Source organism: Cyclopterus lumpus, chromosome 14 (genome assembly GCF_009769545.1).
Source record: "Cyclopterus lumpus isolate fCycLum1 chromosome 14, fCycLum1.pri, whole genome shotgun sequence".
Taxonomy (NCBI): domain Eukaryota; kingdom Metazoa; phylum Chordata; class Actinopteri; order Perciformes; family Cyclopteridae; genus Cyclopterus; species Cyclopterus lumpus.
In genome coordinates this window covers 14188233-14200978 of record NC_046979.1, presented here as the reverse complement: position 1 = coordinate 14200978, position 12746 = coordinate 14188233, and the positions used below count along the sequence as shown (strand labels likewise).

The 12746-nt window shown below is 38.0% G+C and overlaps 2 protein-coding genes across 4 annotated transcripts; both read left to right on the top strand.

Moving 5' to 3' along the window:
- The first annotated feature begins 1934 nt into the window (after positions 1-1934).
- Positions 1935-6414, top strand: LOC117742279 (cytokine receptor common subunit gamma-like). 2 transcript variants are annotated; one of them, XM_034549413.1, is made up of 8 exons: positions 1935-2063; positions 2674-2764; positions 3111-3286; positions 3581-3714; positions 3828-4029; positions 4213-4318; positions 4630-4690; positions 4826-6414. In XM_034549413.1, the coding sequence occupies exons 1-8, from the start codon at positions 2000-2002 to the stop codon at positions 5018-5020; spliced, it is 1029 nt and encodes a 342-aa protein (XP_034405304.1). In that variant the 5' UTR covers positions 1935-1999; the 3' UTR covers positions 5021-6414. The 2 variants fall into 2 exon arrangements, with proteins under 2 accessions (XP_034405304.1, XP_034405305.1); XM_034549414.1 differs by lacking the exon at positions 1935-2063 and having other exon boundaries at positions 2756-2873.
- Positions 6415-6524: 110 nt separating this feature from the next.
- Positions 6525-12265, top strand: snx12 (sorting nexin 12). 2 transcript variants are annotated; one of them, XM_034549416.1, is made up of 6 exons: positions 6525-6915; positions 8093-8188; positions 8568-8692; positions 8808-8898; positions 9381-9391; positions 10181-12265. In XM_034549416.1, the coding sequence occupies exons 1-5, from the start codon at positions 6751-6753 to the stop codon at positions 9384-9386; spliced, it is 483 nt and encodes a 160-aa protein (XP_034405307.1). In that variant the 5' UTR covers positions 6525-6750; the 3' UTR covers positions 9387-9391; positions 10181-12265. The 2 variants fall into 2 exon arrangements, with proteins under 2 accessions (XP_034405307.1, XP_034405306.1); XM_034549415.1 differs by having other exon boundaries at positions 9381-12265.
- Positions 12266-12746: the final 481 nt, after the last annotated feature.

Below are 12746 nucleotides of genomic sequence, written 5' to 3'. Positions count from 1 at the left end.
AAACTTAAATTGATTTTGTTGAAATTATTTGAATAGACCTATGTAACTTCAATACACATTATGTAATTGTCACAACGACAGATCATTCTGAGTGCAGTGGTGAACTTTGTTGTATGTATAATACAAGGTGGTTGTCCATCATCACAACCTTAAATGAAACATTTAGCATTCACAATTTGAGGACGTTCCTTTTTTTATGTTTATATGTTTAGAGTCTGTATAAACGAGCTTCCACAATTGATCATTCAAGTTTCCATGCAAGTCACATCTGCAGAAAAAAAGTAATGAAGCTTGCTTATCGTTCTGATCACCTAATCATCACACACAAACACTCCTTCACACACACATTAAGAATCATATTCACAGTAGAAAAGCTGCTTAATATGCTTGTGGTCAAATTTGTTTTGTTTTGTTCTGGATTTCTGCTTTGGAAAGTTGATACTTTTACTCAATAAATCAAAGTAAATATTTACTTGACTTTATCAAGTATCTGCAGTTACCGTTAACACAACTGGCAAGCAAGTAAATGAGACCAGAGGACACATTTCAGGAACAGTGACTCATTTGCTTTCAGTGTACTGCATATAAGAAGAAAACAATGGAAAGTGATTTGCTTCGTCGAGGACGGTCTTTAATTCTTAAAGAAGATTTAGAAATGTGCATGTGTTTTGTTGTACACTCTTCATATGTAGGTATAACTTCTAATCTTTATTTCTGAAACAGTTTCCTCTGACAGGAAACGAAACCACACAACAGCACACACAGAAAGAGTGAAACGTATCTGCTGTCACATGACTTTGTCATGCACAAAGTGTGTTTGAGTTCCTAATTGTTCTTGTTAAAAAGGCAGACATGATTCTACACATATATATAATGTCCATGTAACCAATTGTACTTGAATTCAATACTTTTTTGAGCACATTTGATTTGATTATGTCATAAACAAAATACACATGACACAATTTTCCAAATAATAAAAATCAGAAACTCAATAAATAACCACAAACATAAGAAAAGCATGACGTGGATTTGTCTAACATTGTCTTTCTTTTGCTAAAAAAGTATGATGGTTCATGTTTTAAAATGAAATCAACCAAAAAGGTGTATGTGATTTTTTGACAGCTGACAAACACCTTGTAAAAGTGTCACAACATATTCTCACTTTATTATCTTTGAGCTAAACGTGCAAAACATAAATGTGTAAATCCAATGGATTATATAGTCATTTATAATTGGCCTACAATGTATTTGCCATAGTTTTAAATAATTATTTACTCTGGCCTAAGGCTTTATCAGCATTACAAAACAGTGGTATATTGCCAGTAATTGCTGCCCTACTTCCATGTAGTCTGTATAGATTTCTGCCTCCACCATCTTTCTACCACCTGCTCCCTTTCTTCCGCCACTGTCGCAGCAGCAGGTTTCTTATTTAACACATAGTGAGCACATTTCGTAACTGACTGTTTGGCCCATTACAGACAACAGTTTATTTAATGTATTGTGTGTCCAATGTGTATTAGAGACACTTTTTAGCAGCTTTGGAAAAATGGTACCGCTAACAAAAAAAAATATATAAATGTTTTTAAGTATTGAATCTGTGTTCTGTGATTGCACAAAGCAATTGCCATTTTCTGTTTACCGTTTTAGCAAATTGCCACTGCTGCGTTTGCATTTTGACAGCAAATTATATGATTTTCAAAAAACACGATGAGCTTTAAGTTGCTCTGCTGTTCACTTACTATAGCAGTAATGCAGCAATGCATAATTTGTCCACTTTTATCCCATTTAACAAAACACTTTTTTTTATGTACAAACTGGTTATACAACTGTTGAAAAAACATTATATATCATCTTGATCTATAACCAAATAAACAGCTTCCGCTGACAGGAAACAAAACGCACGGCAGGCAGCAAACACATAAATACGCAACACATCGAGACTGCGATGTAGAAGTAGACGGGCGCAGATGCTGAGAGCATCCTGTTTCTGTGTGTCACGATGCCAACGAGACTACTTCTGCTGCTCTGTCTGACAGGACATGTGTTTGCCAGAGAACCACCTGGTAAGAACATTTCAAATAACAAATGTAACTATATTGAATTGTGATAATAATAATAATAATAATAATAATAATAATAATAATAATAATAATAACTGTTTTTAGCTTATTTGGATGGGTCTGAGCAGTTACTACATTTGCTTACATAATTTGAAGCTGCTTTTCTTGTTTCAATTTTATATTGAGTATTAGTTAATATTTCTTGATAATAAAAAAGGTTTTACAATGTATGTGACCATATTTTGTATAACAGTCCTAAAAATAAAATAAAAATTAGAACGGTGAGAACAGCACAATATGAATAGGAAATATGATTAGGCCTTAACTTTGTAAATAATCAATTACTTCTATAGTCAAATTGAATTAAAATGTCAGTTTATGTACAGCTTTACTTCCTTGATCAAGCACATTTTGTGTAAATTCCCTTTGACGTCATTGTGCTGCCATTTCCTGATTGTGTGTGTGTGCGTGTGTGTGTGTGTGTGTGTCAGTGTGTGTGTGTGTGATTGGACTGCCATCGGTCTATTGCTGTTTGCGTAGGTTATATGTGTGTTACCCTATGATTTTTGGTTTCTGTTCATATTCTGTCTCAACCCACTTGTGTCTCTGACAGATGTAGACTGTTTGGTGGTGCATCTGAAATATGTCCACTGTTCCTGGAATAAGCAGGGGACTCCAGAAGTCAATTACACCTTCTACGGCTGGTTCGTAATGAGTGACAGCAACTCTAACAGAATAAAACACATTTTGCTACGTCATCTGAATTGATCAAACCGCAAAGAGTAAAATGTTGGACTTACATGAAAGATACAAGTAAATCTAATTCTTCGAAATATATATATTTTTTTGTTCATGTGAAAGTTTGTCATACCACTTATCTTGAGTGCAATCCCTGAGTGTGGAACTCGGTTCCCCTTATATAATTTTTCTGATTTACCTAGAAGTTTGATCAATATGAGTCCTGGTATCCAAAATTAAAAAATCCCTCCAAAAAACATAACCGCCACACTTTGCTTGTATGTGAATGTCTGAATTGTGATTTCTCAACAGGTTCCAGACTGAAAAAAGTAAAGAAGATATTGAGTGCCCCAACTATTTGTCAGAGAACAATATGAACACTGGATGTAACCAGCCCTATAAGGACTCCCAGAGGTTCACCATATTTAACACCAAACTGGTGCATGGCAAACAGACATCTCCGGGGGAGCATGATCTTAAAACAAAAGGTATGCTTATTCACTGGGGTGCAACACAACATGGTGAGGTATCAATATAGTAACTCAAATAATGAATGAGGAAACATTATATTTGATGGGAGAGATGCAGCACAACTGTAACACAACTGTAGAATCTTCTTTTAGGAAAGCAAAAACAATGCTGTTATTTAAACATAGAAACAGGAGAGAAAAAAATAATGGAGTTAATTCAACTAAAAAGGCGACAATATATTGGCTGCCCTAGCACCTCCTTATCACATGATGTATTCTGTATCATACAATGGTCTGTGTCTGTGTCTCCAGTCAAGTTAAATCCACCAACTAACTTGACAGTCAGGAATGGATCCGACTCCAACCTGTGGCTCAACTGGAGCCAGATAAAGTTTAGTTGTGTGGAGAGTGAGGTTCGCTACAGGGTCAACAACAGGAAGTGGGCGGTAGGCAGTTTGAAGGATAAAGAAATCTCCCATCCTTCTTTTTCATTCTTTGTTTTGTTTTATTGCCATGAGTTTGCCCATCTCTTTTCTCATCTCCATCTTCCTGTGCACAGAACTATCATGTCCGTATTGGGGAGCAGAATTACTGCGTCAACTTGCCCTCCAGCAGATCCCAATATGAGCTGCAAGTGAGGAGCAGACTGGGGGAAGCCTGTGGACTGTCTTCTTTCTGGAGTAACTGGAGCGAGCCTGTGGTCTGGGGATCCAACAACAGCACATGTTCTGCACACTGCAGAACGGCTACTGAGGAAAAAGGTCATTATAAAGTAGCTCACAGTAGCTTGTAGCTGAAAGAATGACGTAATCAGGATAGTTAACAATGTGGGATATCACAAACACACAAATAGGTATTAAATAATATAACGTTGGTATTTTTGCACAAAGCGAAGGTACAAGATTATGAAACAAGAACAATCCACTTCTCCGTCCCCCTCACAGACACCAAGCAGAGGACCAGTTCGATGTCCGTGTGGACCCCAGTGCTGTACGTGGTGGGTGCGTTCATCCTCATCCTTATGGTCATGATGCTGCTGCACCACGAGAGGTGGGTCACTTGTCATGTCTAAATGATTATAGTGTACTACGGAATACCAGCAATGTGCATACGTATTTACTGAGTGTTTCATACATTTTTGTTAGCATCTACAATAGTTACCTAATCAAACGCTTATCAATTGTTATTGTGCTGTAAAAAGGTAAAATGGTGAAAACAGTACGTGCAAGTGATGAAATGCACATTTGGTGATGCACTGTCAATCATCTGACATGTACGGGCATTTGGATTCAGTGTTTTCATTTTACAATGTAATGAGCTATGATCATGTGAGAGTGAAAATGAGCCTGCCTCCCGTACAGAATCAGAATCATCTTCATCCCTGTGGTTCCCAAGCCGTCCCCCGACCTTCACAACATCGAGGTTGGTAGCATCCACAGATTTTTGCATTCATAAGTTAACAAAACTATAGAGCGAAACACTGCGGTCATTGAAAGACACGTAGCATCATTTGAGGCGACAGCAAAACAAGTCATACATCCTTTCTTTTTTTTAAAGGATTGGTTTCAATTCCCCAAAGGCCAGAAAGAGAGTTTTAACTACAATGAGCGTCCCTGTCTTGTGCGTGAGTACTGCCATGTCTCCCAGTCCGACAGCGAGGACTGCTCCGCCTTCATCCCTGAGAACGAATCGGACCTGTCCACCTCCTGCTCCTCCTCCGCCTCCACAGTCTCGGACATGGTTTCTGTTTAGGAGATCAGAAAATGGGAAAAGAATTTTTTGTTCCCCTCACGAGAAGAAACCAAATATCTGTTCTGAGGAACTTGAGCATAGTTTTTAAAAAGAACTTGCCTTAAAATGCCTAATCATATTAGTTTATTTTACCACAAATAAGACTCTGAACCACTCAGTTCACTATTTACATATCACTTTTCATTAGCGATACATAGTTCAAAGGTTCCTCTTGAAAACGTGCTTCAGGGTATAAATTTATATCAAGTACTTGTCAAACACTTTGAGTTTCCTCTTTCTTCATTAGTCTGTGCATTTCACCTCAGAGGAGAACAAATTGAAGTTCGCCTCAAATATCAGAACAAATGTCATTTAGAACTTCTACTTCCTCTAAACCTTTATAATCCCTGATTTAAGCATGACTGTCAGTGAAAGTCGGAAAAATGTCAGCACAGTTATTCCTACAACTTTATTATTAGAGACAAATATGAGTGAACTTCATCCTTGTGTCATTTTTGTACGATGCTTCTTAAAAACACAAACCCAGCTCCATCATGAGGATAACATGAATGTAACTTCAGCAGAGGAACAGTCACACTAACAATCATTAACTGAGCCTCTGTATCCACAGAGCAGGACACTTTCAGGATGATAAAATAGTCAAATCACTGACGTCACTTCACTTTTTGCCTCAATCAGATATTTTTTCTTTATCTGCAACTTTTAAGTTGTATTCTTCTGCCTAAATTGAGCTTAGCAATGTGGTTTTGATGTGCATTGATATGTGTATATTGATAAGTGTATATTGAACTATATGCTTTATTAATGGTTAAAATCATCACTTACTAATGTAATCTGCAAATTGTGGTTGTCAAGTCTGGAAACAAAATCTTACTCCAGTATTTACAATTTTAAATACTGGGTGTTATATCGTACCCTTTTTTATTGACTTATGAACGCAGATTTGGTATTAGGTATTGTGTAAACCCCATAGCATCTATTAATGGATTAATATATTCATAATGGCATTGTATACTATATTGAAGCCTAAGTGAATTTTCACAAACTGGCAACCCAAAATGTGTTCTTGTTAAGGCCTTGACATTGGTCTAACATAAGTAAATAACTCATTATGCATTAGAAAAGCCACTATGTAGTAAATGATGGCTCATTGGAAAGTGTCCACACATTACAACAAGATGGTCGCATAGTAGGCTGATATAACAATAGTTTCAGCCGCGCGTCATCAATTTTATATTCCTATAAATGTGTATATTACATATCTTAATATCTTTGAATGTACTTTTTGAGTGTGGTTTGACGTACCCTAACGTTGGCATTGTATGATTTGTGTCCTACATCCAGGCTTTCTGTCATGACCGGTTTTATTCAATAAATATATCCTCGCATGTCTATTCACGTCTACATTTATGTTGCACGCCCGCGATATTATTTATCAGCGCAGCAGTTCCTCCTGCCATGCAGTTCTCTCACTGTCCACTAGAGGGCGTGCAGCCTGAGTCCCGGAGTAAGGAACTGAGTCTACGCATTTTTCAGATTCATGACGGGAAGGGAGCAGGGCAAGTGGCCCCCGCAGGAAGAGAGCGGAACGAGTCAGCTAACGCTACTTCCCTAGCTGAACCGATCAGCTATCGCAATCAATTGATGTCTTCAGATGAGATTTAAGCTATCGCCGTGCATTTAGTTGGTTTGATTCGCCTGTGGTCGTCCAGAAATCACCACCCGACACAATGACAGACCCCGCGGTGGCCGACACTCGCCGGTTGAATTCCAAGCCCCAGGACCTGACGGACGCTTACGGCCCCCCCAGCAATTACCTGGAGATAGACGTCAGTGATCCACAGACCGTTGGTGTTGGACGGAACCGTTACACGAATTACGAAGTCCGCATGCGGGTAGGTGTTCAACCCGCGAGCCGCACACACACACACCCCCGGTGGTGCAGCGGTGGCTTTTATTCGCCTAGCTAACTGACAAGTGCAGCGTTGTTGCGAGCTAGTTAGCACGTCGACCCAGCGACCGGGCTGTGACGTTGACGGTCGGCTCCTGGAGGAGGTCAAGATGGCGCTCCAGTAAAAATCAAGGACCGGGGATCGTCCGGGGCCTGCGAGAGAGAGAGAGAAAGAAAGAGAGAGAGCGCGCCTTTGAGGTGTAACTTTAGTGCGCGAGGCTGTAGAAGTTTCGCGAACACACCCAGGACTGTTAACACAGAGACGGTGTTTAGCGGTCTGTCGACGACCACATCCACACGCATACTTTAAACAGGTTACTTGTGTCGGGTAACGTTAACTGTTCACGTTAAACGAGACGTGTAAGATAACGTTACTAACAAAGAGACATGCTGGGAAAATGTCGGCAGTTTTATGGAAACGGGATAAATGACATGCAGGGAAGTTTGTTTTTCAAAATAAGTTTAATTTATCGGGCGTTATTGTTATGCGAATGATACTGGTAGTAAGAGGAGTAACGACAGTGAGTTTAGCTTCTTCCTGAAGTAAACGGGCTAATGGTGCGTTCACACCAAACGCGTTGCGAACGCCCCTTAAGAGTGAGTTATAAAGTCGCTGACACTGCTAAATGCAAAAGAAAACCTTTCCAGGAAGCAGATGCTCTGGTGTCAAAAAAATGGAGACTTACTTGTCTTTACTACAACGTCAAATGTTGGTGACTCTTATTATGTGTCTATTATAATGTGAATGTAATTAATTCACATAGACATGCAGTTTAATTACCCCACGTGATAGTTTCTTGACTCAGAAGTTGGTTAACTAGTTTATTATTTTGTTAACTTGCATATCCAAATACAACAGACACACTTAAACTAAACAGACCAGTTCAACAACGCCCATTTTTACTGGAAAGTATTGTTTCACTTACTGATGACAGTGAATCACACACACACTCTTTTTAAACTCTTTAAAACTTTAATTACCATTAATTAAGTCAAATTATGGTGGTAAGATAATTGTTTTTGTCAAAAAATGTGTCTCTCAAAGTACACCTCCTCAATGTCTCATATAATAATATAAATCAAGGGTTGTTTTTTTCTTCTAATTCTACTTCTCTTTTTAGACAAACCTTCCCATTTTCAAACTGAAGGAATCCTGTGTGAGAAGAAGATACAGTGACTTTGAGTGGTTAAAGATTGAGCTGGAAAGAGACAGCAAGGCGAGTGAGCAAATATGTGTAACTGTCTAATCAATTAAGCAGGCTGGCTGTTGCAAACTGGTAGTTTCAATGAGCTAATGTTTATGTTGCAGGTGGGAAAATATCCCTTTTTATAGATTAAAGTAAAAAGGATGTCGTTTTTTCTTGTTCTGTGCTAATATGGTTCATAGTGAAGTTTTGTGGAGCCCTCCTCGTTAAAGTTGTTTAATTTAATTGCATGTCTTTGCATTGCCATTCTAAATAAGTGTATTACTTAGCTGGAACTTAAATATATTGATTTAACCATCTGCTATTTTGACGAGTGTGAACTTTGAATTTAATATTTTGGTGCATATTTGTAAATGTTCCTATTATTTGTGCTGATCCCTGACTCCTTCAGATTGTAGTACCGTCTCTGCCGGGCAAAGCCCTGAAGAGACAGTTGCCATTCCGCGGCGATGGAGGCCTTTTTGACGAGATCTTCATTGAGGAGAGGCGATCGGGCCTAGAGCAGTTCATCAACAGGTCAGTCAGTTCACCGAAGATGTGTTCAGGTGGATGATTCAATCTGTTGAAGCTTATTATTCTGTAAGATCTTTCGCCACAAAATATATCGAAACTGAAATTCATATTTCTGCAGAATTGCAGGTCATCCCTTGGCCCAGAACGAGCGCTGTCTTCACATGTTTCTGCAAGAGGAAGGCATTGACCGTCACTACATTCCTGGAAAAGTATGACATTAGGGTTACTAAGGGAGGTGGGGGCCTCTTATTGCTGGAAATGTATGGCACTAGTATTACTAAGGGAGGTGGGGCCTCTTTATTCCCACTAGTCTTCTCATAATCTCTCCTTTCTGTCTTTCTGCTTATTCTGCTCTCTCTCCCTCCCTCACCCTGCGTATTCCATTAAGTCATATTAACTTTATCTTATCTATTTTAACTATACGTCAGGACATGTTGATAGTGATTCAGACAATTTCCGCTGTGCATTTGTTTTTATAAGCGCACCATAAGGAAAGCCCTGCCCCGCAGTATTAGGGATTGTATCGAGACGATTTCGCACTTAATCACAATTTCCAGGCTTAAAAATGATGTTCGTGACATTAAGGTTTTCCCTGATGAGTGTCATATATTCATGATTGTATATCATGTGAATAATGTCTAAATGAAAGTTCTGATTCTGTTTTGTTCTTTGTTTTTGTTTTGTTTTTTAGGTATGAATGAAGTAAGTTTGCTTTATTTGATCCTGTCTCAAGAGCTTTCTGGAAGTTAAAGGTGGCTGCATGGGCACTGTAAAGACCAAAGGCGATAGTTCACAAATACTGAAGTAGGACAATGATAATACCATATATAAACTATCACAGAAATCTGACTGCAAACTGTCGCTCTGTGCTGCAAATGGAAGAATGTTCTGCAAGCCAGTTTTGCCTTACCCATTAATTATCAAGCATTACAAAACTGAATGTGAAATGTCATTTGCAGTTGAAGGGTTTTAATTGGTAATGAGTGTACTAGATTCAGCTGTTTCTTCAAAACTGGCTTTCAGAAGTTTCTCACTCCACCAGTATCAGGCCACTACTAGTGTTTTGAGTTATGTGAACTATTGTTTCCTGGGGATACGTACTGTACATCACCATTGACGAGCTCTTTGTGAAACATTTCTAATGCTGATACAATGTCATTGTCAACCGCACTAATCATTGACTGCATGGCAAAATGTGCACGCTTTCTCTGCAATATATTTGTCTCGGTGTCACCTCGCAATTTCTTTTACTTGCCTGTGATCACCATCTTATTGTTCAGTCTGTCGACTCAGAGCTTTAATTCTGTTAATTCTACAGACGTGGATATGTGTGATATTTCTTTCTGTGAATAGTGTTATAATGTCGTGCCATTACATTAGTCAGTGCGTCAGTAGATTTTGAGATTCACAGCAATGACCAAATCCATGTAAGCTTGAACATGTCTCTATATTATTGCTCATGTCTGTCTCTTTCTTTCTCTCATTGCAAAGACAATACAGACTGCTGCACCTGCCCCATGTACATTTATTTCGACATCACGTCATTATATAGCTGGTGGAAATGTCAACGGTGTTGGAAAAACTATTGTTCCTGGACAAAAAACTAAGAGATCCAATGTATAAATTGTTTGATGTTGTGTCTTTATTCAGTCATTCCACATACAATATGTACATTATTTTTGATTCAGTAATCGGTGAAAAAGAAAACATGTTTCCATATAACCTTTTTTTTCATAGCTATATATATTTTCTTTTTTTACAATTGATTATGTTTTCTGAATGTCTTTAATCAAGTCTAAACTGAGGGTAATTTCCTGCTTTGATTAATGTCTTCTTTTGCTAGTGGAGATGTGATTTTGATGATGACCTCCCAAAGTCGAGCAACATGTAGCATCTTGAAAAGGACAGTGACATTTCGTTGCAGTCAATATTTCCCCCTGAGTTTTATGTTCTGAACATGCTCTTAGACAGGATTGTTTCATGATTCATTGTTTTAACTCTGCTGTTACATCATCATGCCTACACTCTGGCTGTGTGTGGTCAAATCAGCTGTTGGGAATGTTAAGTTGGGTAAAAAACCATATCTAAGCACTGTGACAAGAGGTTCATAATATGAACAATATTTCATTGTTTAAAGGCGTAATCAGCATCTGGTTTAATGATCTGAAATAAGGCTTTATTCTGCATTTATTTGATTTAGGCTTTATTCTGCACTTCTTTTTTTTCTCGTGAGGTCTATTAATACATATTATCATTGCGGTTCCACTATTGGTGACTTGGAACTTCCTTGTTAATTCTGTCCTCCAATTAAATTCCCTGCTGCCTGCTGTTTCATGTCTACATGTGTCCTTTCCGTTTTAAAGAGGAGAAATAGGATCTGTAAAGCTCACCTTCCAGTTTGTGATAAGTGTCACATTGACTGTGACTATGCGAGTCAGATCAGAGAGTCATGGGAGCTGGATGAATCAAGGCAGATTGGCAAATGACCTAATTTAACAAGGAAATGGGGGGAAAAGAGCACAATGAGGTGCTCTTTTGGACTGTAAAGTAAGAGACTGGAAATGACTGGTGTGGTGATATTGGGTTATCTTTCACTTTGGAAACATGCATGGGCGTTCCCAGCCTAATTAAACACTCCCTTTGACTTGAAGCAAAACTACAACACCCTCTACAAAACAACCTGTACTGAACATGTATTTAAAACCAGCTAATCACAACCACTAGACTGGAGGTACTACTAAATGGTTAGATTCATTTTTTCATGTACAGAATACCTAAGTAAGTGAATTCTCTTCAGCCAGGAGAGACACACATGTTTCCACTGTTATCTAGCCAGGTTCCCTTGGGTTAAGGGGAAACAAGTGAGGATATATGACCCTGAACACATTACATATGGATTCATGATGGCAGGCAGTGATGGGTGAGAGTAAGCAGAATATTCATTTTATATTTATAAGGATTGCTGATGGTTGCATACCACATATTTACAGCTCATTTATATTATATTATAAGTTGATTTTTTTTTTTAAATTTATTTTGGAAGGAGCTCCTCAGACTTTTTTCAACAATCAGAAGTTTTAAACATATCTCAATGGACCTTGCTTGTCATGTGCTGCACCAAAGCTCACTTTAATAAAGCCGTACAGTGACACAGATCTGTTCCTCGGTAAAGTGCATCTTGATAACACAACTGAAAACTATTGACGACTATTATAATATATAATTGCTTCTGTTAATTAATTAATTATGCTGGGAACACCGTTGCATTTTTCCAAAGTGAAACATAACCCAATCTCACCACATTAGTCATTTCCATAGTCTCTTACTTCACAGTCTAAAAGTGACTCGCCAGTCAAGTATTTCTATTTTACAATATGAGGATTTCATTCCCTTTCTTTGTCAAATAATTGTAAACTGAATAACTTTTTGGACTGTTGGTCAGATAAAATAAGCAATTTTATATCTAATATTACAGATTTGTATTACTTTTGTTTTTTGTTTCTATTGTATAGTACTTTGTAACTTTGTTTTGAAAGGTGCTATATAAATAAAGTTATTATCACTAATTTGAAGACACTTTGGGACTGGGAAAAGTGTTTTTTACTATACTTCCTGGCATTTTATAGACAAAACTGAAAACAACAGATGAATCACTAATAAAAATAACTGTTTGTTGGAACCCTACTGTGGCTCTTCAGTCACAACACTGGGTCTTTTTGTTTCACTAAACATGGATCGTAAAGTCCTCTAATCTTTTTATTGTTCAGGAAAATATAGGGATTAACAGGGGAAGAGGAATTCTGGCCACAGGTGGATTAAAGTTCTCCTAGAATAGTGATTTTGTGATGTAGACCTGGACCCACAGTTAATCAAAACTGACTGTAATTGGACTGAAACTTCCATGAAAATTAAAAAATAAAAAAGGAACATTAAACTGCTCATATAGTTTGGTTCTCTGAAAGGAACGCAGGGTTCCCTGAAAGGAAAAATAGGAAAAGTCAGGTTTATTTGCACATCCCTAAAATTCTCTGGAGGGCTTTACATCAGGGGTGTCAAA

Excerpts from the sequence above, each read along its gene's own strand:
- LOC117742279 (XM_034549413.1), top strand. The coding sequence starts at position 2,000 with ATGCCAACGAGACTACTTCTGCTGCTCTGTCTGACAGGACATGTGTTT. Across the intron at positions 2,765-3,110 it reads AATTACACCTTCTACGGCTG|GTTCCAGACTGAAAAAAGTA; the intron begins GTTCGTAATGAG and ends ATTTCTCAACAG. Across the intron at positions 3,715-3,827 it reads TCAACAACAGGAAGTGGGCG|AACTATCATGTCCGTATTGG; the intron begins GTAGGCAGTTTG and ends TCCTGTGCACAG.
- snx12 (XM_034549416.1), top strand. The coding sequence starts at position 6,751 with ATGACAGACCCCGCGGTGGCCGACACTCGCCGGTTGAATTCCAAGCCC. Across the intron at positions 6,916-8,092 it reads ATTACGAAGTCCGCATGCGG|ACAAACCTTCCCATTTTCAA; the intron begins GTAGGTGTTCAA and ends TTCTCTTTTTAG. Across the intron at positions 8,189-8,567 it reads AGCTGGAAAGAGACAGCAAG|ATTGTAGTACCGTCTCTGCC; the intron begins GCGAGTGAGCAA and ends TGACTCCTTCAG.